The following is a 27,832-nucleotide window of genomic DNA, read 5'->3' on the forward strand; positions in this document are numbered from 1 at the left end:
GTTAGCAGGTAAAGCTAATATGATTTTGATAAGAATACAATAAAATTTATGCAAGATATTAATACTCACAAATTAATAATACATGCTTTCAAAGATTTATGCCTGTGTTAAAATGTACACAGAGCATAAATATGAAGAAAAACAAATTTCATGACAGTGGTTGCTTATGGACAAGAAGGAAGAAGATGGATCTGGCAAAATATACACAGGAGTATTGTTGAATTTTCTTATTTAAAAATTATATGAAAAATGATCTGAAGCAAGTGCTGTTTATGTTTACATTAGTAGCTATCATTTCAGATGGTAGTATATGTAAGTTTATCATATCTATAAATTTTCCAATGGTTAACTTTTTACAATTAAACATTTTATTCACAAAGAAAATTATAATTAAATATTGTAATTAGACATTAATTTAAGAATTATTTTATTACACATACATTTATAGTCACGTGTATTTATGACAGTACTTAGTGTTTGTATTATTTGCCCATTCCCCGGTGGCTCCAGTATCCCTGCTCCTTTACTAATTATGTTTGTAAATCAATACCAATAATTTCCAGCTGGCATGCAATTCCTCTAAATTCTACATGTTCCTGGTAACTTTGCCCACTTCTGACCTACTCATCTTTGATAGCTCCACACACTCATGGCAAGATCCTTTCCCCCTCTCCCACTCCGCTTCCGTCTCTCTGAATTACCGCATCACGCCATGTATTCTTGTTTACCTTTGTTACCTCGTCAAATTTAAGGGAGAAGGCTGAGGCTCCCTGGCCTGTCTCCTGGGCTCAGAAATCCATGCCCATGTCACTCTGTATATCCCTTCTTTTGAATTCCTCTTCCATCTGTCCCAATTCTTGATATCTGTTCTGGAGGGAAAACTCTGGAACTCAAAATCAGTCATCAACAGATTCCTCTGTGACCCTACCAATTTTCTGAAAGTTCCTTCATTTTCTTTCTTTAATTGAAACTGCCCCCTCTTCCAAATGATATGCATTCCTCTGTAGCCTTTCCAAATGGAGGCTGTCTCCCTCACACATGCCGTCTTCTCGGAAATTCCCAGCACATTCAAAGCTCATGTTTCATCTCTATTATCCTTACTCTCCTCATTGTAGCTGTGTAGATACCAATGAGAAATCCGCCTTCGTCCCTGGCGACTTGAGCTGCTGGACATCTCAGGTTCCAGAACTCTGAGAAATAAATACCTGTAGTTGATACCACCCAGTGTATGGTATTTTGTTATAACAGCCAGAGCAGATTAATACAGTAGTCATGGCTAAATAATGGGCCAAGTGTTGCTATGAAACAATAGCACAACTTGCCTCTTTTAGAGAAAAAGGAATCAGGCAGGGGGGCATGATTTGAGTGTTGCTGTTATGATTTCCTAATAATTCAAGATTGGGTAATTCAAGAATACATGATTAAAAAAGTGGATATGAACTGTACACTTTATACTTTCTATTTTGTTAATTATGCTAAATAAGTGCTTGCCCTAACCACAAGCATTAGTCAACATGGGCCTGTAGGTACATATTAGGATGAGACAAAGGAACAGAGACCACAGTCCCAGCTGTTGCCATCTCCCCTGGAATCTATTAAAGTTACAGAAAACTTCTTGGTCCCACCGTGTCATTTATCTTGCATTTTCTGGTAACCCTCTCTTAAAATAATGCTGATTTTCACTGAGTTGCTACTCTCTAAATAACTATTGAATGAATGAACAAATGAGTGGATCACAGAAATGGTAAAAATTTACTTTCTATAATAGATTTTTGAAATATAATACCTATTTTTAAACATCATACAATCTCTGTTTTCATGCTGTAAACCATAAAATTGATGTTTTTAAAAATCCCACCTAGCTCTTTAAAGTGAAACATTTCCTGTCCCAATAATTGTTAATGTCATTATGAAAACCAACATTAGGATTTTAGTGACTTATAATTTCAAATAATATGAGATAGAACATAAGGAAGATCTTCTTTACAAAATATATATTGCTTGATTTAGACTTCTAATGAAGCTGGAATATTAATCCCATGCTAGAGAGTAAGAAACTGAGGCTTTAAGAGAGTGACTTGCCCCAAATATCCTAGATGGTAAGGAAGAGTATCCAAAGTCAGGATCATCTGACTGACTTCATTTTCCTTTCACAACAAGCTGCTTGCCAGGACTTGTCTCTTCCCTGATATAGACACAAACATAGGGACAAATAGAGTCTCTTCAAAACTTTTCCTCAGATAGAAATGACAGGAAAGCCATGCTCCAAAATATTTTCTCCTAGAAACATTTCTGATTCACTCCATATGATCTTGTTCAGTTTACATTTAAAATAAACTTCACTATTTCTGAGCTCAGTTTGCACTTTATTATTTAATTTGGTCACCCATATTTAGATGTTCTAGGTTCTTTAATAACTGTCCCCTTTGATTTTAAGCTTGAAAATATAATAAAATATGTTTATGATTAACAGAAAAATGTTCACTGAAAAAATATTAGAACACCAAGAAAACACAGTCAGGAAAACCAAAGTCATTCATCAACTAACTATCCAAAAATAAACACTATTAACATTTTGTTTTCAGTTCCTTTTAGTCTACAAGTATATTTATACATTAATATATGCTTTTTATTTCCAAAATCATATCATAGTTTTATTTTACAGCTGTCGCTGCTTTTGATTATGTTATCATGTTGTTAAATTTGTGTCACCATGTTATTTAATTTTCCATCTATATTTATGAAGGAGATAAATCCAGGGAAGGGTGTGCATGTGTATTTCTGTGCAGCAGCATGCTGGAACTTTCCTGTGCCAGCTTGTGAGAGCTCGTGCACTTATCTTCTCAACTTTGCTCTCAATGAAGCATCAGTGATTTGGAGTCAGCCATAGCAGAAATATCTACACACTGCAAATAAGCAATTGCAATAAGCTGGAGCTTTTTCTTTTTCTCTTAAATTCCACAGAGCTGGCTTACCAGCACTCTACTGGGTTTGGGTATATAAGGTACACAGACCTGATGTTTTAAAAAAATTCCCACACTTTGATGTTATGGAAATATTTATATAGCATATGCATTATCTGTTTCTTCATGTGGAGAAACTGGACTTCTCCTACTTCGCTGGTGGGAAAGTAAGGCAATACAGTGCTCTGGAAAATGGAATAGCACATATAAAAGGAAAAATACTTACTCTATGACTCAGCACTCACTCTTGGGCATTTTTCCTGGAGAAATGAAAACATAGATCTGCATGGAAACCTGTCCATGAATGTTAGTAGCAGCTTTATCTCTAAGAGCCCCAAACTGGAAGCAGCTCAAATATCCTTCAGTTGTGAATAGCTGAGCAAACTGTGGTGTATCCACGTTACACCATATTAGTCAACAGTAAAAAGAATGGACCTCACAATAACTTGGATGCATTTCAAGAGAATTATCTGGAGAGAAAAGAGCCAAATCCTGAAAGTTTGCATAACAATTGATTCTATTTATATGATATTCTTTAAATAATACAGTTGTAGAGATGGAGAACAGATGAGGGCTCAAAAGAAACAGTTAAAAAAGAAACCTTTACTGAGATTTGTTTGCAAGTTTGGATATTAACCATATCTGTTTGCTAGGGCCACCATAACAAAATAGCACATACTGATAGGTGTGAACAACAGAGATTTATTTTCTCACAGCTCTGGAGGCTGGAAGTGCAAAACCAAGGTGCTGGCAGGTCTGATTTCTTCTGTGGTCTTGGTTTGCAGAGATCACCTTCTCACTGGGTCCTCACATAGTCTTTCTCCTGTGCATACACATCCCTACGGTCTCTCCGTGAGTCCAGATTTCATCTTTTGATAATGGATGCCATCAGGTTGGATTAGGGCTGACTATTGGGTCTTATTTTAACTTAACCAACTCTTAAAGGCCCTCTCTTTCATATAATCACATTCTGAGGTACTGGAGTTTAGAGTTTCAACATAGAAGTTTGGGTAGGGCACAATTCAGGCCATAACACTAATGAAATCATAGAGGGTGCATCTTCCTTCCTTCCTTCCTTCCTTCCTTCCTTCCTTCCTTCCTTCCTTCCTTCTTTTCTTCCACTGTTGGCCTGTCACTTGTTTCAGTGAGAAATCCTTTTTGTACATGTGTTCATCCTCTGAGCTTTTGTAGGTTGTTTCTTTCTGCTTATTTGATGGTGCTTTTCCTTCCATCTCCTATGGGAAGAGGAAGAGGTGATTCCCAAATAGTTTTCAAGAAACAGAATGTGTGGGCTTACCTTTAGTGTGCATTTCTTTTAGTTGAGTCTTGATCCAGTTCCCTGAAGAGAATGTACAGCTCCCCGACTTTCTCAGAGGAACCCATCATTCTTCCTCGTTCAGCAGTCTTTGTTGGAATTGTTCCTCCTAGAATGATGTGGGCACCATTAGGCCCCCCTAACCCTAATCCCTCCATCTCGACCCACTCTCTAGGAATTACATTTATGTATGCGTGCATGTGTGCATGTATATATTCTCTATGTACATTTAAGAGGAAGATTGGAGGCACCTAGATGGCTCAGTAACTTAAGTGTCTGACTCTTGCTTTCAGCTCAGGTCATGATCTCATGGTTTGTGAGTTCAAGCCCTGCATCAGGCTCTGCACTGACAGTGTGGAACATTCTTGGAATTCTCTCTCACCCTCTCTCTCTTCCCCTCCCCTGTTCACTGTCTCTATCTCTGTCTCAAAAATAAATAAATAAACTTTAAAAATAAATAGATAAATAAATAAATGGAAGATTGGGTAAAGGGAAAAGGCAAATGTTTATTCCAACTCCCTTACAAATCTTCATTTATCATTTTGTTATTGTCTATCAACATCTAAAATTGCATATATATAGAAATATCTCTGGTTAAAAGATATTTCTTGAAATATCAGACTGTTTCTTTTTCACTTTTTTATACCTTCATATCCATCAATCAGCAAACATTTTGAGTATTTACCACCTATCTGTCATTTTCTAGGTTTCATCAGTTGCTGATTATATGAATAAAAATATCTTTTAATATCTATTGTCTACAATGTAGCTGGCATAGCTTGTGCTCAATGACATCATTTATACTTAGAAAGGAAGATTGTTAAGCAGTTAAGAAACATTCTAACTGACGAATTATTTTGACATGTCTTCATCCATTTTAATATCAGAGGAAGATTTTTTTTCACTGTGATTTACACACACACACACAGACAGACAATATGGCAAATGTTCCATGCTTTTCCTGTTAAAAAATGTAAAGACCATTGTCCTTGATTCAACTTTGTTAAGGCATTTAACTTGATGGTCATTCCGTGTTGTAGAAACACAAAACAGGATATATTTAGTATTTACATAAATTTTATTTTAATTTAAACTTTTCTTTTAATTGGCAACACTAAAGTTTCTTTTCCTTCTTTACTGCCAACAACAGGTTGATTTTACTGAATCATACTCGTACATTCAGCAAGACTAAACATTTAGATATTGTATCTCAAGTTTTAACAAAGAGCCAAAAAGAAATCTAAAGTTGGCATTAGTTTGGGGCACCTGGGTGGCTCAGTCAGTTAAGCATCTGACTTCAGCTCAGGTCATGATCTCATGGCTCGTGAGTTCAAGCCCCACATTGCGCTTTGTGCTGACAGCTCAGAGCCTAGAGCCTGTTTCAGATTCTATGTCTCCCTCTCTCTTTGCCCCTTCCCTGCTCATGCTCTCTCTCTCTCAAAAGTAAACATTAAATTTAAAAAAAAAATAAAATAGGTATTAGTTCATTTTTGAAAAAAGATCCATTAACATGAAGTTAGAATCATCTATCCATTACATAAAATGTATTTTAAAAATAGTTGGTGTTTTCCTATTAATATTTACCAGTGGTTCGTATGATCGTCTCTATTTGAAATTAGGAGTGTCTTTCTTATATATAAGGAAATTAAATGAGCATTATTAGCATTATGTTAGGAATGCATACACATAGAAATGGTCTGTGATCTAGAACATACTGTTCCATTCTTACTCCAACTTGTGATTCTCTGAAAACCTGCATTCCTTGTGGTTTATAACTGTACCACCAAATGTAAAGCCAACTAAACAATGGATTCCCAGGAGACAAATGTCTTACATTGTCATCAAATGTCAGCCCGAATCTGGGGCAATACTAGAGGCTGTTCCTGGAGATTAATTAAGCCATTTGTGGTCGTGTTTCATTATTCTTGTTTAAGAAACAATGACATATTGAAAAATAAGCAGATTTTCTCCTCTCTTTGACCTATAGCATTAGCAATTTTTTTTCTTTCCTTCATTGTATATTACTACACACAGAGAATTAACTTGTGATTCTTACAGTGTTTTTCTTCTATTTGTCTATGTGCTTATCAATGTGCATTTAAAGCATATGCATAATAAAGACTCTAGAGAAAGTCGGGANTAATAAATAAATAAATAAATAAATAAATAAAAATAATAAAGCATATGCAGATTCTAGGATGAGAATCATGTCAAAGCCATTTGGCATTGAACTAACCTATCAAATATATATCAAATACTCTTTTTAACTGCAAAATAATGTATAGATTAGACCAAACTGTCTGACGTTGGGAAAAAGAAGTAGGAAGTAATAGACATTTTGAAATTAAGTAAAGCAATAAATATTTTAGAATATTATAAACAGCAATTTTCATGGAAAAGCTCACACTTAGAATTAAAAAAAGTATTATGTTGAAGCTGCTAATAAATACTTTTAGAAAGGAAAATGTACAGGATAATTAAAATTCTTCACAAAAAAATTTTTCTTACTTAAGACCATGACTTAATGAAAAAATATATAGTAATAGTATTTTATATTCATGAGCACTTGGCAAATTATGAAGCATATTCACAAACATTTCCATTCAATAGAAGATAATCTTTACATCATGCACTTCTAAAAAGTTTAAATAAGGCTTCTCAAAATCAAATACTTGATTTAAATTCAACCTCATGATGTCAACTGAATGAGAAATGATGTTTCGTTTTTTTATTTTTTATTAATTTCTGAGTGAGAGACACAGCATGAGTAGGGGAGGGTCAGAGAGAGGGAGATACAGAATCTGAAACAGGCTCCAGGCTCTGAGCCAGCTGTCAGCACAGATCTCGACGCAGGGCTCAAACCCACGAATGGTGAGATCATGACCTAATCCTAAGTCGGACGCTTAACGGACTGAGCCACCCAGATGCCCCTGGTTTTCTTTCTTATCTTTTCATTGTTGAAAAGAACCATTGTATATCAATTCTTTACCACACAGCCAACATGTGAGATTCACTGAAGTAGAAAAGCCTGAACATGGAGGTGTTAACAATCCATAAATGGTTCTGTTAATACCAATCTATAGGTTTGTTAAAGGAAAAACTGAGACATATTAAAAATTTTAAGAGTTTATTTGAGAAAAATCTGTTTCTCTTGGACAACACCAAACCGGAAGTGGTTAGGCACACTCTACCCATGGGAGCCAGGGGAGAGATTTAAACAGTGTGGAAGCAAAAAAGGGAAATTGTTTGATTGGCTATAGCTTATAGGCTAGATTTCTGTTTGTGATTTGTTGTTCCTACTATGTTTTTTCCCCCCCTTTTCCTTTATTTTTGAGAGGGAGGGAGGGGCAGAGAGAGAGAGAAAGAGACAATCTTAAACATATATGGGCTGGATCTCACAAATGTGAAATCATGACCTTGAGCTAATGACCTGAGTCAAAATCAAAAGCTGGGGGCTTAGCCAACTGAGCCACCCGGGCACCTCATCCCTAGCATTTTGATCTTATAAACTTGAAGCATTTACAGGCTTAGAGTTTGGTTTGTTAACACTGGCCCCCAGAACATCAGAGCACATCAATCTTATGGCCTCCTTGTTTAATTAATTTAACAGACTTTTTCAATAAAGTGAACCCTAAAATTATGAAAGGAAGTTTCCTACTCACCATTGCTCCTTCAGGTTCTGAACTCCAAACATCATCACAGACTTGCTACCAAGTCTGATGACATAGCTATGCTTAATGGCAGTTTCCTTTTCTGGAATGTAGGCAAGAAAATTACATGTAAATGGAGATTATCCTATGGTCAACCTCATAATGGTGTATATAGATTATATTTTTGTGTATTTTTTTTAGGAAATTTATTTAAGATACATATATGTAGGGGTACCTGAGTGGCTCAATCAGTTAAGCATCTGACATCAGCTCAGGTCATGTTCTCCTGGTTTGCGAGTCCGAGCCCTATGTCTGGTTCTGTGCTGACAGCTCACAGCCTGGAGCCTGTTTCAGATTCTGTGTCTCCCTCTCTCTATGTCCCTCCCCCGCTCACACTGTGTCTCTCTCTCTCAAAAATAAATAAACATTTTTTTTTTAATAAAATAAAATACATGTATGTAGTTTACATCACAAACTAACCAAACAGTAGCACTATGTCACTGCACTGTAAAATACTTGTAGTTTCTTCAATACACATGTGAGCACATGCTTCAGGGATTGCCAGGATCACCCAAATGTCTGCCACTTGGTACGAATGCTAAATGTGAAGCATTTCCTTGCAATTACTTAATCATTAAAGGTTCGATTTCTTTTGTTCATTTTACAAGTAGAAGGAAAACTATGAAATAAATGTTATAAAACCTAAACATTACTTATGAAACTCTGTACTCTAGTGTTTTTGCAATCATTTTATTAATGACTCATCTTTATAGAATCTTTACAAAGTATTTTAACTTAATTTTCTAGACTTATGGGTAAACATCAACTGGTCATTGATATTTGTGTGACTCCGACTGGGGTAGGAGAAGTGCCTGGGAAGTCGGTACAGTGGGCAGTGACATTATGTTTTACCGAGGAAACATAGAGCATCATTAACTTGGTTTATGAATTAAAAAGTGGTGGATGAGAGAGTTTCTATTACAAATGCCTCATAGGGTGCTGTTATATGAATTAAATGCCATCACATGTATGCTTTAAAATTTGGGTACCTATTAGAAAATTAATAACTATTAGTTTTCCTTAATTCTTGGAACTCTGTGTTTGTGAAGCATTACAATAGTCTCCTAAATTTAATTTATATCAGTATCATTTTACGGATAAGGAGACCAAGGCTTAAACTAAGAGATCAAGCAACTTGCCTTTTTTCTTAAAGGATTGCCTACATCTTAAATATTTGAAAGTGTGAACACCTGTGTCCACAGAAATATGCTTCATTTAGGTGGAAATCACTTATATTTTTGGAAGTATATATGAGGTCTAGTATGCAGAAAGAACTTTGTAGTGTTAATTTTCCAAGTGTTATCTTGATTATCATACCAATAATAAATAAAAAACCTTATGTCTGGTTTTCATTTGTGTTTTACTTTTGTCCTTTTTTATCTGGAAGTTATATGCTGAGCTTTTACTTGGACGATAATTCAGGTGAAAAAAGAGTAAGCAGGACTTTTATTTTCCGGATGGTAGTGTTATTTTATTTCCTCTCTCCTTTTAGTATACATAGGTGCATACAGAATAAAATGGACTAACCAAACTTCTCAGATAAAAGACCATTTTTATATTTTCTCATTGAATATAGCATACCCTTTTAGTATTCTGATTACTAAACAGCTGTTGTAAATCTCCTAGCTTCTTCTTATACGTAACCAGTAGTCTACAAAAGTAAAATTTCTTAGTGAAGTTATTTTCCTATTAATTTAGAATTACTTATACACAAAGGGATAGCAATATGTATAACACTTGCTGATCATAAGGTGTAACATGATTTTAAAAAAACTAATAGTTTATAGTTTTATAATTCCTCTTTTTCATAAAAAATAAACCATGAAAATACTATATTTGATGTATATTCCTATTTTATTAACTGATATCACAAACATGCATGATATATGGTTAAATGTCTTGGTTTGTGATACTCTTTAGGACAATCAGTTCATCGATTCTTAAATTGATTCTGAAGCCCTTTTTGACAGTTATGGAATTCAATAAAGCTAACATTACTGAAAACAAAAAAAGTGGATTTAAATCTCATTTTAAATGGCATGACAAGCCCCATAGCTTAATGAAAATAAACTTGGATGCAAATTTTCGCTTTCTGGTGGAAATCTGCCAAAAAAGCTTTCACTAGATAACAATCACTGTAATTATAATAGCAACTGACAATGGTTTAAACATGACCCCGCACACATCCTTTTAGAAATCTCGATGCTCTCAAACAATAATGTGGTCAATGACAGGGTTATTGGTACAAGTGTTAGAAGCCAGGGTGAGGAGAATGGGAAAGGCAGGTGGCTCAGACAAAGACAAGACCACCAAACCTGCTGTGATAATTTTGATAATTAATTTTGTCCTTGAATTGACATGGTTGTTTTAAATTTAACATATTTTGTCACCCTTTTAAATTTTACTTATAATTTTAGAAAGCTTTTCCATGAGTTGATATAACTGGTTTGAAATTGGAACATTGATGGTGTTTTGCTGATGTGGCCCCTTAGACTCCTTTTTTGGTTGACATTGTTCCAAACTAGTGTTGGTTGAAATATTTAAAAGGAAAGTTTACAATTTCAGTAACACATGCTTTATTAACCTCACATATAGATGTATTTGTTTTTCTTACTAAATTGAACACATTTGCCGTGTATGCATGCATACACATACCTATATAGTATGTGTATATATATGTATTACACACATGTATATGCACATAGATACACACATATATGTGTTAATATAGCCAAAAATTTGTTTTACTTGGGAACTTGAATAAATACAGAAAGTGAATAATTGAACATAAAAAAGTATAAATTAGCAGAAGTACAAATGTTGGCTATGCAAAGCCCATAATAAGAATTGCAGCAGTTAGCTGTTAACTCTTTGTTACTCGTCCAATACTCCAAAATGGGATCATTGGTGTTTCTAGCAGCTTTGCTGTGGTCTGGAACAGTGTCCTGAACTGTACACCAGTAACAAGAGAATACCTATTATTTCTCAAAAAATTCCTAGAAAAATAGATAAGCTCCAAATTCTACTGTATAAAAGTCAGGAATGGGACACATGACCTTAGTTAAGAAGTCAAGTTGCTCAAAAACTCCATTTACTTTGATCAAGACTGCTTTTTGATGCCCTCTTACAATAAAAACATCAAAGGAAAGAAAAATTCTACTTTTTTAAGGAGAGATATAATTGAGGGGTGCCAGGGTGGCTCAGTCGGTTAAGCATCCACCTTTGGTTCAGGTCATGATCTGTGCTGACAGCTCAGAGCTTGGAGCGTACTTCAGATTCTGTGTCTCCTTCCCTCTTTGTCCCTCCCCCATTCATTCTCTCTGTCTTGCTCACTCTCTCAAAAATAAATAAACATTTTAAAATTTTATTAAAAAATGAGGAGACATAGTTGAATTTTACCTACTTTTTAGATTTCGGTAATTAAAGCATTTCATTCTATAATATATGTCACTTCAACTGTTTTCTGCCTTTACATCTTTTCACGTCCATGAGCACGCCTCAAATACAACCCTTTGTTTTCTGATATTTTCTTTAGCTGAGTTTTAGAATCTCCTACACAAAAATGCCTCTTCCATTAATCTTTCCCCATTCTGGTCACCCACTTCATTTATCATCTACATTCATATTATTTACATACAGTAATATTGTTTTTACTTGCTCTTAATATAATTATGGAATCTTTTAGATCTTGAAGAATTGTTCTCTTATTTTATATAATTTAAAACACATATACTTATTTATAATGATTTAGTATTATAAAGTCACTGCATTTACAAGCAAAATACTTACTTTCCCTTAGAAATGTTAGAATAAATTTTATCACAGCTGCCACAAAGTTTTGGTGATGATCAACTTTTAGAAAATTTAAGAAAAATCATTTTGAATGTGGAAGTCCTTCAACTCCAAAACAAGAAAGAACCAATTCTAAAAATTGAGTTTAAATGTACTAAAAGAGGGAATACAAATATTTCATATGGTTCATTTTTTTCCTGGAAACATCCCCAACTGTTTTCTATTAATACTGATGTGTTTATATACACTTTCATATAAAACCGAAGTAGTTGTTATAATCTTAGGCTAATGCTAGATAAAAATTTCTCAACAAAGCTAGTACCGCCCCCTAGGGGTATTTTGGATATTTGTGGGAGATTTTTATTTGTCACAATAATTGTGGTGGCAACGCTTACGACTAATGGAAAGGTGGAAAAGTTGCTGGGTACTCTGCAATGAATGACACAGTCCCCCATGAGTTATTTATCACACATCAACACACAAACCTGAAATATCCTACTGGACATTAATGTAGATAAAAAACTTGCTCGTAATTGTGTCCTCCTAGAACTTTATCTCCATTTACATATAAATATAAAGATTTTCTACACACTAGTTTACATTAAATCTTCCAGGAATGGGAACTACCACTTGCCTTTATGGAAGATTGTACTGCATTCTGTTTAGAAATCCACCAGGAGTTATTCAACATTTTAGAAAATCACATTACCAGCCACACTAGCTCTCTAGCTGAGTTGCAATAAAACATACCTGCATCAGTCTGCCTCTGCAGCTATCATATTCTGGTGAATCCACATATCCTTGTAAACACCTAGCCCTTCATCATGTCTTCTAATGTTGTCATGCCTGAACATAACACAGATTATTTTATCGCAAATAAAAATATTTTTATAATAAATAATTTTATTTTCCCCTTTATATTACCCCAGTATCATTGTTTTTAACTGTGTGTGCATGTAGGTTATATAGCCTATAAATTTCATTTCAGGAGAGTAAAGCAAGCACTAGAAAATATTTGTTTTAGTAGCAGGACATTGGATCTAGTAAGGTCAAGAACCACTAGATACAATGGGAAGGTCAGTGGTGAGCCTTCCTTGGAGCTTAGAAGGGCAACACGTTGCCTGCTCAGGCGTTCCCTTTCTAATAAAGGGATAATCTGGGAAGTTTGGAATTCATGCAGTGGCTAAAATGAGTAGAGAAATAGGGCATGATAGTTAGTTCTGATGGTTTCTGTAGGGGATATAGATAGAAGTACAAAAAAGAGACTCCAGGTTGGTCTCTCAGTGAGTTTGCAATGAATGGTGAGCCTGTGAGTACTGGGGGAAGACGGGGTGTACTGGTAGAAGCAAGCCCTCTGGGGTTCCCATGCAGACCTGTTAAGGGAAGCAAGGAGTAGAGTGAAAGGGCCACAAAAATGATATGTGATTTCTCTCCTGTCATTTTGTTGATGCTTTGCATTTTCTAAGGTTTCCTGTGACTGTCTATTTATTGATTTTTGTATATTACCCATCTAGCTGGCTAGGTAGACAGTTTTGCTATGATCTTTTCAAGCAGTAGTCTCAATGCAACATCTTTTTCTAGTTGCATTTTCCACATTTTAAACTCTGTATTTTCATGTTACATGACTGGAACAAGCCTTCAAACCCTTTTAAAAAGAGCATAGAGGTGATATACTTTCACATCCTCTTCACATTAAAGATTATCTGTTTCTTTTACTTACAAAAAAAAAATAACCAGGTTGGATACATATAAAATTCTTAAGATGCAAAATTTGTAGGTATACATAAAACGTCTCAAATTAACATAAGACATGTGTCTGGGGGAAAGAGAAGAGTGTGTGTTTTTTCATTTGGTGGATGGTTTCAATGTTTTCCTTAGAATTAAATATTTTTGATAAGATGCTTTTGATGAAATTGTCTAGAATGTGTTTGACCTTTTTGACATTTGGGTTTTTTTTTAACTTGGGAAAAATGTATTTGAGCTATATTCTTTATTGTTCCTTAACTATTGTTCCAAAAGTCTTCTTCACACCTATCAGTAATGCTTAAGTTGCATTTCCATTTTCTCATCTATTATGGTTTTGTTTCCATTAATTTTATCATTTGAACTTTTCCCTCTGCATCCTAGGAGGCCTCTTCAGTCTTCCTCTTTTACTTTACAGTGTCAGTTCTGGCCCATCTGCCTCATGTAGGCTTTAAAATTCTGCTATTGCAGTTTTATTTGCCTTGTAATTCTTCTTCATGTTTTATACATACCTTTATAACTCATTCTCTTACTCATTTATCTCAGAGTTACCTTGGGGATTTCTGTTTCTGTTTAATAAAAACTTCCCTTTGTTCTTTACTGATAAGGATCAACAAATTTTCTAATTTTTATTTTGAATTTTGGGATAATTATTTCCTGGGAATTGCTTCTTCTCTAATACTTGCTGATGTTTTCACTTCCTTCTTTGGAGACATTTTCCTTTGCCCTTTTTCTCTTTCCATTCTGTCTTTAGATTTTTCTGGCCTCCAATGGATTCCATGCAGTGCTGGTAGGATTCCTGTCTTAGATACCGAAATACATAGGCGTAACAGTTTCTGTTTCAACTCCTAGTGTCTCTAAGATTTCCATTTAATACTTACGATCATTCCCTAGCCATGTGTCCCAGTGCAGCGACGCCATGAAAGGCACAAGGCATAAAGATCTGATCTCCAAATGCACCACTCTTGGGTGGCAGTGTGCCACTCCAATTATCACATGCTTTCTGCACAGTTGTTTTCTGGAAAGAGAAGGGAGATGTACGGATGATGAACAGCCCTCTAACTGCCCACAAAAACCTCCCATCTTGCAGGAGAAGAATGGCTGCCAAGTTTCCTGTTTCGAACAGTCCTTTTTCTTATTCAAGAGCCAGACAGTGGCAAAAAGATGATGCAATGTACATTTTTATGGCCAGGTTTTCTGTGTTCTGGATACAATATATGAGCAGACAACTGAGTGGATAGTCATTCCTATTCAATCAAGTTGTGATTAGTAAAAAAAAAAAATCCTACCAAATTTTGACAATAATTTTAATGTTACACTTTACAGTGTAGTAAATTTGCATTTTCTGTATTTTCATAGGAAAGATGTTCTTTTGAAGGCAGTGATGAGGGAATATTGTACAACGTGCCAAAGATCTTGAGGGTCTGAGTGTGGGCCACAGATGCACACATCCTGTCATTGGAGAGGGGAGATAATGATTTAGATCTTCACACACACACATAGAGATCTTGTGAAAAACAAGTAAACAAGTTTATCACGCGGTTTGATCTCTGGAACAGCACCAGGAGAAACACTAACACTGGAGTCATGGACTTAGGAGTCTTACTATATATGTGACAGTTGAAGCATAAAGCTAAGGTTAAAAGCCTGTGATATACAAATCTTTAATTCATCAAGAAGCTATTGGAAAGAGAACCAAGAATAACTTGTGTGATAAAATCTAAAAGAGAAGTTCAGGAAGACTAGTTTTGCAATAAAGTCAAGAGCTAAAGACAGGTTAAACAGGATGAACCCAAATGGTTTGACCTTTTGGAAAACTTGGTAATTTTTAAAGATGAATGTAAACAAAGTCATGGATACTAAATCCATAATGCAGTGAATTGAAAGTGAATGAAAAGTGAGGTCGTGATTGTTCAATATAAGAAATTTGTCTTTGGAGGAGGGGGAGAAATAAGATAAAGGTTTACAGGGAGGGGATGGTCAAGAAGCTTTTTTAGAAGCATTAAAAAAAAAAAATAAATAAACCTCACAGCACAGAAAGTCTCAGTCTACAATTAAAGGCACTCAAAAGATTGAAAAGAGAAAAGACTAAATGTATTGTTCTTAAAGTCTGTTGTTCCTGTGAGAAGAAACAAAGCCTTAGGCAGAATTGATTTATTGTATTGGGTCTCTGCAATGTTTCTGTTATTTAGCAGAGTATGTTAAGAGATGCATAGCTATGGGAAGGTGTACTTGGCAACAGAGGGAAGTGGTTAATAGCATTGATTCAGGCACTAAACTACCTGCTTTTGAACCCTAGCTCTGCTACACACTAGCTGTGTGCCCTTGGGGAAGTTATTTAAACCTATCTTAACCTCTCTGCATTGTAATTCCTCATCTGTGAAATGAAGAAAATAATTATACCCAACTCATCAGTTTGTTGGGTAGATTAAATGAGTTAATACCAGAACCATGGAAGTAAGTAAAAGTTAACACATGTGCTTATTAAATAAGTAAAAAACAAGTATCAGTCACGCCTATTACTTAACTTTTTAGGTTGGTTAAGTAAGTTAATTGACTTTAATCATTTTCATCAAATTTAAGATTTTCTCAGAGATGATTATTAATTTGTATGGCCTATAACATATATAGCCATCGATATTTAAGTCATTAATTATATTTGCCAAACCTAAAACTCTTAAAAGATTTTTGGAAAACAAAGGCAGTTTTCTTGTGGTCAGCACAGAGTCTTAAAGTTTCATTTTTAAATTATTTCAAACCTACAAAAATATAGCTTGCACAGAGTACAAAGAACTTTGTTTTTCTGAATCTTTGAGAGTAATTTGCCAATGTCACATCCAATTAACCTTGGATACATCAGTATAGTTCGTATAAACAAGAACATTCTCCTACATAAACATCCATCAAAATGTGAAGATTGACAATGAAATAGTACATTTTTACTTCTACCATTTCTTCTATGTCTATCAGTTGGCATTCTGTTTGCTGTAAGAAGAGACTGTTTCTTCTCATTTACATCAGTATGGACTCATAGATTCCTATACTATTTGATGGGATTATAAACAGTTATTACTATTATTTAATGCCTAAAATTTTCAGCTCCATGCTGGCTTTCTGGCCTTTTAACAAAGCTCTATCATCCTTGGATCACTATCTTTCCAACACAGTAGATTCTAGGTTCATTTTGTATCAGCCATTTCTCCAGGAAACTCTAGTTTCTTTTAATGAAGAGCATATTTAGAAGCCACGTTCTGGCACTCTGTGTGCTTATTGTGATTGGGATGTCAGTGCTACCCAGCCCTTTCGGTGGACCAAGCTAGAAAGCACACACACACACACACACACACACACACACACACCCCTATTGTTTTATATATTTACCCATACATAATGAAAATCATCTTCCCCCAACAACTCCAATTCCAGTGCACCACAATATGTTTATTCTATTTTCCATCTTTCCATCTTTATAACTTCTCTAGCAATAAGAGACCTAGCTCCCATTGCTGTGAATATATTTACCTATTTAATTAATATCTCCTATGTAACATATCTCCACCGGATCACCACCCTAGATGATAACTTTTCTCACTTGGGCTTCAATATCTAGCTGCTTTCCTTGCTTAGATTCTACACTCTGACAGTAGGGCCACCCACTGTTTCACATGGAAATCCTGACCTCATCCTCTAGCTTTTAGAGTAAATTATTCAGAAAGGAAAACGAAAGGAGGAAGAATGAAAGAAAGAGAGCAGACAGATAGGCAGGAAGTATACTCAATATACTTTCAATGTGGGTTTCAAGTTGTAAAATTTAAATGTCAAGACTGTATCTACCTTTAAGAAACTCTATTACTAAGGCTAAAAAATACTCTTATATATGAAATAATCAAAATGCCAGGGCATACAAAATCTCAAAAGGGCACTACTTAACAATATGCATTTGATCTTAGATAAGGACTCCAGTTACTGCCTTTTTAATTCATAATGATAAGTATCTACAGTAAAACTTTATCCTTGTTATATTTGACATTTTCACTAAAATGACTAAATCAAATACCTGGATAATCAGATACCGTGATGCTAGTTAACAGATATATTAAGCAAACAAAAGGATTTGCATGAGATACCTATTTCTAGAATTCTCTTAGTTTCCTTACGTCATCCCAGGACCATGAAAGAAATCTCTTTGATTGACCTTACCTAGCTCTGAACTCACTATAAATAAATTATTGAGTCTTTCCATCTCTGTAAAGTACTAAAGAGCTCTTGGGCACAATGCATTTTTAAAATTTCAAAAAAAAATCAATTTCTTTTCATGACAGATTACTAATAGCTTCCACCCTTCCTTTTAGGGTGCACATGCCTCTAGTAACATAGGAAGAGAGAGGAAAACTGACAGAATGGTGCCAGGTCAGTGGGTATTTTTATGCTCAACTTGAATTAGCAATTTCAAAAACGTTCCTTCTCTCTTTCCTTCTATGCTCTGTGCGCTACAAACATCCAGTAGCTACACACAGTGTCCCATGAGATAACTCCAGAGATTTTTAGAAAGCCCAGAAAGTGCTTCCCAAGGTTAGTAAGACTGACCTTATTTTTCAGTTTCCTTAAACTTTGTATTCTTTAGTATTCTACACCCAAGAATTCCTTGTTGATAGCATTATCATTTGTCAACTTTATTATTAGCAAGTTTCTGATAGCTCAGGAACTTAATAGTGTTGAAAGAAATGAATTATAAACCTTTAGCTATCAATCAGAGTCTTCATCAGTTTTAAATACAATTTTAGCCTATTACCTCTTTAAATCATGTTTTAAAAAAACATTTGAGGAAGATTGTCAATATAGTTTTCCTTGTGTAGTCACAGAAATATTCTTACTTTATGAGACATGAAAACTTAAGTGCATCTATTCTAAACTATGACCACCAGCCTGTGTATCTGTTTCCAGATGCTTTACCACTTCATTCAGGCTGTTTTGATGTTTGACTACACAGACCCCAAATCTCTTGATCTTTCCCCTTCCTCAATATACCTGTGGCCTGCCTTTCTTCCCTACCCAGTCTTGACTCCATGATTGATCACATAAAGTAAGACTCCCTCTCTCCCTTGCCCATTTGGTCTCCATACCCCCAACATGAGAAAAAAAAATCCACATTTCCTTAAGTGGCTTAAGTGCCACAGGAGAAAAAGGCAAACCACTTCATTCTGGAGGAAATACCAGCATATGTTTTCCAGCTTTGTTTCATCTCTCAACACCTGTCTTTCATTCTTTTACATTATTTCCATTATAACATCTCCCATTTTTCTAAAATATTACAAAATGTTGAGGCTGCCCTTGTAACAATAGGAAATAATTTCATTGAGAAAATAGGTACCAGGTAAAAAAATGGCATCAGGTTCAAATGGATCTTCATTATACATGTATTACTGCTCCTCCTTTCTTCCACTCTCAAGAGATAGTGGGGACTTCCTCCATTCACAAATCATCCCTCTTTCTATGCCTTGCTTGCACAGTTCCTATTTCCTCCAGTACTCTGCTCTGGTCCCCACCTGCAAAATTTCACTACTTGTTGGCTCTTTCACTCAGATACTTAAATCTCTGTTCTCTGATAAGCAAACAAATAAACAAAACTACCATAAGCTTCTGTGATTAAATCACTGTCTAAACATTGCCTTCTGTTTCTTTTCTTTCTCTGCTAAGCTTCTCTGCTATTCACTCCTTTTTTGGCCTGACAGCCTCCCTTTGTTTATTCCACAAAACTACCCTGGAAATGCCATCAATGTCTTGTTAATATCCAAAGTCAGTGGACATTTCTCAGCCTTCATCTTATTAAACTTATTTGAAGGTCTCGAGACTTTGTGCTATTGTCTCTCATGTTTTCAGCTCTCTATTGCATTATCTGTCATGCTTCCATCCTCTCCTGTAACTTCTCTTCCTACTCTTCTATTAGTTTTCAGATTACTTAATTAGGGTCCCTTTCTCTAAACACCCCTTTTACGCTGTTGTGTCCAGTTACCTTAAGTGAGTGGCTTTAATCTACGTTCGGCGGAGCACTGGAGGTTACACAGAGAAACATCAGGGATGGTGTTTAAATGTGTTGTTTACACATAACATTACTTTAAAATAATAACTTCAGCAGTTTATTTGTATACATTTTGCATTTTTCTGAGTGTGTTACCATGAAAATATATTTGTAAAAGTGGGAAAGAGAATAAAATACAACATTCAGCATAGTAATTGCCTCAGGTGGAAAAAGAGTAATATCATAGGAGAAAAATGCTGGTAAATGCAAATATAGCAGAAAAGGGGTGTTGTAGAAAAATATGTAATTACTTAGGAAGAAGTTAAAAAATATATTTTCAGTAGAAAAAGAAAACTAAAAATCAGCATGCACAGATGGATTCCATTTTTATAATTATTTTTTTAATTATAAGAAATATAACTTGATAAGGGAAACAAGTTTTTTTTAATCCCACAAAATATTATGATCATAAAGATCATTAAAATTGATAAACCTGGGTGGTTCATTCAGCTGAGCATCAGACTTGATTTCGGCTCAGGTCATGATCCCAGAGGGCAATGGGGTCAAATCCTACATCAGACTCTATGCTGAGCATGTGGTCTGCTTAAGATTCTCTCTCTCTCTTCCTCAGTCCATCTCCCCAACTTGTGCTCTCTCTCTCCCTCTCTCTTACTCTCTCTTTCTCTCTCTCTCTCAAATAAAAAAAAATTTTGATGGAAGAGTATATTTTTATGTGATTTTAATTTTTAAGATTATCCAAATTCTCTTACATATGATCTGTGGACATCTGTGAAGATCTGTATCATGTGAAGTAGTACAGCATGCTGAGAAATTCTCCAGGTTAGAAACAAAATCAACAAATTGTCACTCATCAATATGGCAATATGATTTACTTTAAACATCAAATTGGATAAAAAGAAGAGTTATCAAAAGTAATCAAAAAATAATATTTCCAGTTTTCCATTCATGCTACTTCTGAAGCAAAAAAAATGAAGGTTACTTCTTTCCCTGCTCTAAAATTCATATCAAACAGAAGGAAGGCTATTTTGGTGTTAAGACTGGAAAAGCTCAATCAATCCTCTGTATATTCTCTAAAGAAAATTGCTCCATTACCTTATTTGTTTTCTCCCCTCTGTATCAAACAAACTCAGACAGATCAATGGCAGCCTCTCATTTTTATTTGTAGTGGTGTGGTGTAATTTAAAAATGATATATTTGGAGGTGTTTTGCAGCAGTGAAGTCTTGGGCAGATATTTTACTGGGCCTGTTTCCTCATCCCTAATAGGACTATAATGATTACTACCTCATAGGATTGCTTAAAGGCTAAGATAAAATATTGTAGGAGAAAAAAAGCAATTTTAAATGATTAAAAATTCTGGAAATTGTTTGCTATAAATTATTCAAGTCCTGACAGGCTAAGATTCAATAAAATAATTACTTCTGAATCAAAAAATGAATTATGTGTGTATTAAGAACTCTTAATATAATTATGAGTTGCTCACACTCCATCAGCCTTTTCTCTGGCCTTTAGTAAAAATGGGAAAGTTTATGGCAGCCAGATAAAGTTAGCAGAGAGGAAATAAGGTTAGATGTAACATTACAGGGCTGACTCTGAACCCTTTTGCATCTGGCTCTGATCTGAGGGTACCAGGAAGATCTCTGTATAAAAATTGTAGTTATTACCATCCTTACTGTTTACAGGTAAGAAAACATGACCAGGCCAAAGTTAACATGCCTGGCAGGTGGTTGATTTCCTGTCCCTTAAACTAAGAATCTGAAAGGTCAAAGACTAACTCTTCTTTACAGAATAAAAACAAGTAAGTGGAAATGTCAGATGACACAGCTACTTCACTAGTTGTGAATTTCTTTTCTTAACGTGGGGATAGTAAATATCTCAAAAAGTTGTTGACATAATTAAATAAAAGTATTTCAGTAAAAGGGCTTGGTGGAGTACCTGTTTTATAGAAGTTGCTCAGTCAATATCCCTTACCTTAATTGCATCGGTAATTGGTGCCAGTGCTACACATATAGTGTCTAATTCATCCTGGCCAAAATAAGCTTTGCCTAGAAGGATACAGTAAGTAACATTGCTTCCCTGCTTTTTGCCCACTGAACACCAAAGCCTTCAAATAACGTTCAGCAAAGTCTATCCAAGTGTGGCATCCTTATAATATTCTATGTTTCTTATCTCAGAATTTGATGAAAAGGAATGAAATCTAAAGATTTTTAAAGTCTGAATTTTTTTTAAAAAAATAAATGCTTAATAAACCCAAACAAAACTAAGATATACTGTTCTGAGCATGTTGATACTAACTTTTAAGCATTTTTCACTAAGGAGCAGGAGATATTTTTAGTCAATGTATTTCACTAGTCCATTTTATAAATATTTATTGAAAACTACCTTGTGCCAGATATTCTTCAAGGAAGTGGAGATCCAGCAGTAGATAAACAGATAAAGACCATGGTCCCTGAGGAGCGGGGGTGCTCCACATTAGAGCAGTGTAATAGAAAATGAGAAGTGTTGTGGGGAAAAAAGATAGAGAGCAAGTGAGGAGGAGCTAGAAATGGGGTATAGATTATAATTGTAGCTAGAATAATTGATCATAAAGTGAATGAAGACTCAAAGGAGATGAAGGAGGTAGTTTTGCAGATTAACTAAAGGAAAGCTCACCAGGCAGTGCAAAAGCCCTTAAGCAGGAACATGACTATTATATGTCAAACATATATGATCAATGCATAAAGAGAGAGAGAGACAGAAATGAGGCCATGGAAGTAAAAAGATTCTAGAGCACAGAGGGCTTTGTAGGCCAAATAAGAACTTAAATTTACTTTGTGAAGTGGGCAGAGAAGTGGCACGATTTTAGGATTTATGAGAATCATCCTGATTGCTGTGTTGAAAGTAGGCTGAGGGGGCTATGCAGCCAAAAGCAGGAGATGGGCCAATCAGAAAACAATTATAGGAGCACCTGATGGCTCAGTGGGTTAAGCATCTGACTCTTGATTTTGACTCAGTTCATGATTTCATGGTTTGTGAGTTTGAGCCCCACATGAAGCTCTGCGCTGATAGTGTGGAGCCTGTTTGGGGTTCTCCCTCTTCCTCTCTCTCTGCCCCTCCCTTGCTTGTTCTCTCTCTCTCTCTCTCTTCCTCCCTCCCTCAAAATAAATAAACTTTTTTTTTTTTTAAAAGAGAATTATTACCGTAGTTCAGGAAATAGATGATATGTCTTGGATCAGGGTAGAAGCAGTTCTAGTCTGCTACTGAAGAAAGCACCAACAACACTTGCACAGATTGAATATGAAGCAGGAAAGAAAAAGAGAAGTCAAGGAGGACCACAGTGATGTTGGCCTGAGAAATTAGAAGCATGAATTTGCCATTGACGGAGATGAGTAGGGCTGAAATTGGGATAGGGTTGGAAGAAGGATCAAGTCAGCTTAGGAAAATTGAGGTTTAGACATGTTGAGGTTTAGATGTTTGTTAGAAATTCAAGTAGAGCTGTTTATCAGACAGTTGTGTATTAAAGTTGATTTGAAACATAAGTTTGGGCACAGAAGATATATCTTAGAGTCATTGTCATCAAAATGGCATTTCAAAGAATAAGACTGAATAAAATAATAAACAGAAGGAGTGTAGGTTGAGTGAAGAGAGCCATAGACATAACTCTGAAACCCTTCAACACAGGAAGAAAAGGAGGAATCAGCATAGATAACTAAAAGGAGCAACCAGTGAGTTAGAAGGAAATGCAATGTCTGTGTACTGTATGAAGAGAATGCCACAGATTGCCTGCAACACCACCAGTTTATGACTATTATCGCACTTTAATTATTAATAGCGTCAACATATTACTCAAAAGTTACCTCATTTTAGATGAGAAAGTGTAATAATCAGCTGTGGTATATGTCACATGGATCAAATAACATGAAGGATGAAAATAGACAATTGATTTAAACACAGAGAGGTAATTCTTTTTTTTAAAGAAAGGAACTTTTATTTTATTTTTAAACATTTTTTTACATTTATTTATTTTTGAGAGAAGAGTAAGAGTGTGAGTGAGAGAGGGGCAGAGAGAGAAAGACACACAGAATCGGAAGCAGGCTCCAGTCTCTGAGCAAGCGTTCAGCACAGAGCCGGACCCAGGTCTCGGACCCACCAACCGTGAGATCATGACCCGAGCTGAAGTCGGACACTTAACCGACTGAGCCACCCAGGTGCCCCAGAGAGATTATTCTTGAACTTGCTACCTTCAGTAGAATATGAAGCTATGGGCTGATTGTTTGTGTCCTTTCCTAATTCAAATGTTGAAATCCTAGCCTCCTAGGTGATGGTATTAAGGGTGGGGGTGGGGCCTTTGGGATGTGATAGGTCATGAGAGCAGAGCCCCCATGAATGGGATTAGTGCCCTTAAAAAAGAAGCACCACAGAATTTCCTACCCGCTTCTACCATGTGAGGGCACAGTGATAAGTTCGCAGTCAGTAGTTTTGCTAAAATCCAATTGTACTGGCTCTCTAATCTTGGACTTCTGTTCCCCAGGAAGCTGAGAAATAAATTTCTGTTGTTAAAAAGCCACCCTGTCTATGATATTTTATTATAGGCAGAGGACAGGCATGGGCAGGAGGTTTATGAACAGACAAGGACAGATGTGGATCAAATTCTGATTAGAGTTCATTTAAGAGAGATGGAGAATAGGTCATTCATATCACTTCACCCAGGAGGAAAATTACAAAACAGGATGAAGAGAGAAAAAAAGTCTGTGTGACGGCACAGAAGAACTTATAGGGTGGTAAAGAATTATGGGCCAAGGTCTAAGACACCATGAAATGTGAGTTTGACATTTAATGTCACCTTTCCCCCAAGAAGTAACCACCGGGTGTCAGAAGACGAGCTGTGTAGCTGCAAAGCTGAGTGGTGCTTATGACTGCGTGATGTGTTAGAGGGACAAAAACTGGAACCCCACCAAGGGGAAGAAGAGGTCTAATATGATCCTTTCCTTATATGTTAAAAATACAAAGTATTATCTCTCATAGAAAGCATTGATTTAGTTCAGTACCTGAAATTGGCTTGAAATGGTCCCTGGTTATTGGCACTCATAAGCACGTATGACAGAAACATAAGTTCTCATACTGAAGAAAGGTAAAATCATACCATTTTAAATTATGTTTATTATTTTCCATATGTAATATGCAAAACTTATTTAAATATATAACCAGACTGACAAGGAAAAGAAAATGGAAGCCAGAGGTTGAAAGAAAATAACCACCAACCTAGAATTCTGTAACCAAAGAAAACTCTCCTTCAGGAATGAAGGCAAAATATTTTCAGACAAATACTGAAAGAATTGATCACAAGAACTTAACACTAAGTGAAATATTGAAGAGTGTTTTTCAAGTAGGAACAAAATTATCCCAAATGTAGGTTTAGATTTAGAAGAAGAAATAAAGAGCAGTGAAAAATGTCAAAGTGCACAGTGGTTATGACAAATAATGTTAATAATGCTTATATGTATAAAAATACATAACAATAACAGAGAGTAAGTCAGGAGGATGGTAAAACTTTAAGTGTTCTAAGATCCTTGTATTTTTTGAAAAGAAGGTGGAAACACCAAGGAACATTCAAATTTGATAAATCAAGGATTTGCACTTTAATCTCTAGAAATGAAAGAAAAGTTAAAGAGTCTGTAACTAACAAAGCAACAGGCAGCAGAGGAATATAAATAATAAACAATACAGTTTAATCCAAAAGAAGCCAGAGCAGGAAAAGCCCAGAAACATAGCAAGAATCTATGAAGAATCCTTCATGGCGATGGTTGATTAGCAGAGAAGAGCCAGTGGTTTAGTGCTCCAGAGACACATAAAACCAAAACGTCTCTGGTGGGGCATCAAGAGTATTCAAAAGATTGAAGATCTAAGTTTGAAGTATAAGTATAAATAACCTCAATTTGTAACTAAATTGAAGTAATCTATCCCTATCTTAACTTCATCCAGAAGTAGAGGCAAAGCTTCACTTAAATAAGAAACCTACATCCAGAACCTCAACTTATTATGATATTTATATGCAAACTAGCAATATACAAATATTTTTTATTTTTCTATTTTTTTATATAGTTTATTTATTTTTGAGACAGGGAGAGACAGAGTATGAGCGGGGGAGGGGCAGAGAGAGAGGGAGACACAGAATCTGAAACAGGCTCCAGGCTCTGAGCTGCCAGCACAGAACCCAATGTGGGACTCAAACTCAAGAACCGGGAGATCACGATGTGAGCCAAAGTTGCACGCTTAACCAATTGAGCCACCCAGGTGCCCAAACACCTGTCTTTTTTAAAAAGACAAAAAATAAAGGAAACATGTTAGGTATGGTGATGACTTTCAAGATATGACACTTGAAGACATGATTTATGAAAGAAATAATTGTTAAGCTAAGTTTTCATTAACATTAAAAACTTCTCTGCAAAAGACAATGTCAAGAGAATGGGAATACAGGACACAGGCTGGGAGAAACTATTTGCAATAGATGTCTCTGATAAAGGACTGTTATCCAAAATATACAAAGAATTCTTAAAACTCAATAACAAGAAAACAAACAATTTGATGAAAAAGTGAGCCAAAGATTTTAATAGACATCTCACCAAGGAAGATACATAGACAGCAAATAAACATGCAAAGATAGTCCACATCATATGTTATCAAGAAAATGCAAGTTAAAACAACAAGGTGCCACTATACGTCTATTATAATGGCCAAAATTTGGAACGTTGACAACACCAAATGCTGCTGAGGATGTGGAAGGACTCTCATTCACTGCTGCTGGGAATGCAAAATGGTATGGTCACTTTGGAAGACAGTTTGGCAGTTTCTGACAAAACTAAACATACTCTTAAGATATATTCCACCAATTAAACTCTTTACCCAAAGGGGTTAAAAATTTATACCCACACAGAAACGAGCACATGAGTGTTTAAGGCAGTTTTATTCATACTTGCCAAATCTTTGAAGCAACCAAAATGCCCTTTAGTAGGTGAATAAATAAATGGGGATATAACTAGACAATGGAATATTACTCACCACTGAACAGAAATGCACCATCAAGCCATCAGAAGACATGGAGGAAGCCTGAAGACATATCAGCAAGTGAACAAAGCCAACCTGAAAAGCCTACGCACTGTATGATTCCAACTAAATGACATTCTAGGAAATGCATAACTATGGAGACACTAAAAAGTTCTGTGGCCGCCAGGGCTGCCATAACAACATACCACAGACGGAGTGGTTTAAAATAAATTTAAAAGAAATTTATTGCTCACAGTTCTGGAGGAGGCTGGGTGTCCAAGACCAAGGTTTCAGCAGGCTTGGTTGTCTACTCCTGCGTCCTCACATGGTCTACCCTTCTTTTATTGTAAGGATACCTACCAGTCATATGGATTAGGGCCCTCCCTAATGACCTCATTTTAACTTAATTACTTCTTTAAAGACTATCTTTAAATAGTCACATTCTGTGATACTGTGGGTTATGACTTCAACAGATAAATTTGGGAGTGGGGATGGGACACATTTCAGCCCATAACCAAGACAAAGATAAAACAACTGAATACTGCTTACAAGAAATATACCTTCATTATAAATATATAGAACGATCAAAAGTGATATACCATGTAAGTGCTAACCAATAAATAAATAAATAAATAAAAACTGCTGTCTTAACTATATGGACATCAGACAAAGTAGATTTCAAAGCAAGAAGCATTACTACAAACAAAGATATTTCATAATGATAAGGACATCTATCCACTAGAAAATCATAACGTAACTCCAATTATATAAAAATTTGAAAGCATGAAGAGGAAAAATAGAAAAACAATACACTTTTCTCAGTAATTGATACAACAAGCTGATAAGAAAAGTCAATAGTAATATAGGCTGTACCATAATTAAAACTTTACCTAATTTGCTATTATTTTTTCTTTACCTAATTGGTATATTATCTCATACCCCGCAATTGCATACTGCAAAATCTTTTCAAGAAACCACAGAACAAAAGTGACCACTGGCTAAGAAAATAGTATCAATAAATTTCCAAGAATAAAATTTTAAAAACAAGTTATGTTCTCTGACTACAGTGGAATTGAGATCAAAATCAATACAACATAGCTTGGAAGTAGTCAATAATTTAGAATTTTAAAAGTACATCTGAATACCTACAAATGAAAAATGTCACAAATGGAAATTGGGAAACTTAAAAATTAAATCAAAACCTATAGATGCAGCTAAATCTGTGCTCAGAGATTTATAGCTTTAAGT

The 27,832-nt window shown here is 35.4% G+C and overlaps 1 protein-coding gene and 1 long non-coding RNA gene across 2 annotated transcripts in view; both read right to left on the minus strand.

Moving 5' to 3' along the window:
• The window catches only part of LOC144239296 (uncharacterized), a 154,601-nt gene that overhangs the window by 31,224 nt on the left and 95,545 nt on the right, over nt 1-27,832 (minus strand). Inside the window, exon 2 of the mRNA XM_077773336.1 lies at nt 14,405-14,541. Coding sequence (XP_077629462.1) covers nt 14,405-14,541 — 137 coding nt within the window. The remainder of the gene's footprint in view (nt 1-14,404; nt 14,542-27,832) is intronic.
• LOC144239299 (uncharacterized) lies at nt 3,552-9,263 on the minus strand. Its single transcript, XR_013337374.1, has 2 exons — nt 7,941-9,263; nt 3,552-4,198 (listed from the first exon to the last, which is right to left on the minus strand). It is a non-coding gene; the product is annotated as an uncharacterized LOC144239299 (long non-coding RNA).

This window comes from Crocuta crocuta, unplaced genomic scaffold (assembly GCF_008692635.1).
Source record: "Crocuta crocuta isolate KB4526 unplaced genomic scaffold, BGI_CrCroc_1.0 scaffold16, whole genome shotgun sequence".
NCBI classification, from domain to species: domain Eukaryota; kingdom Metazoa; phylum Chordata; class Mammalia; order Carnivora; family Hyaenidae; genus Crocuta; species Crocuta crocuta.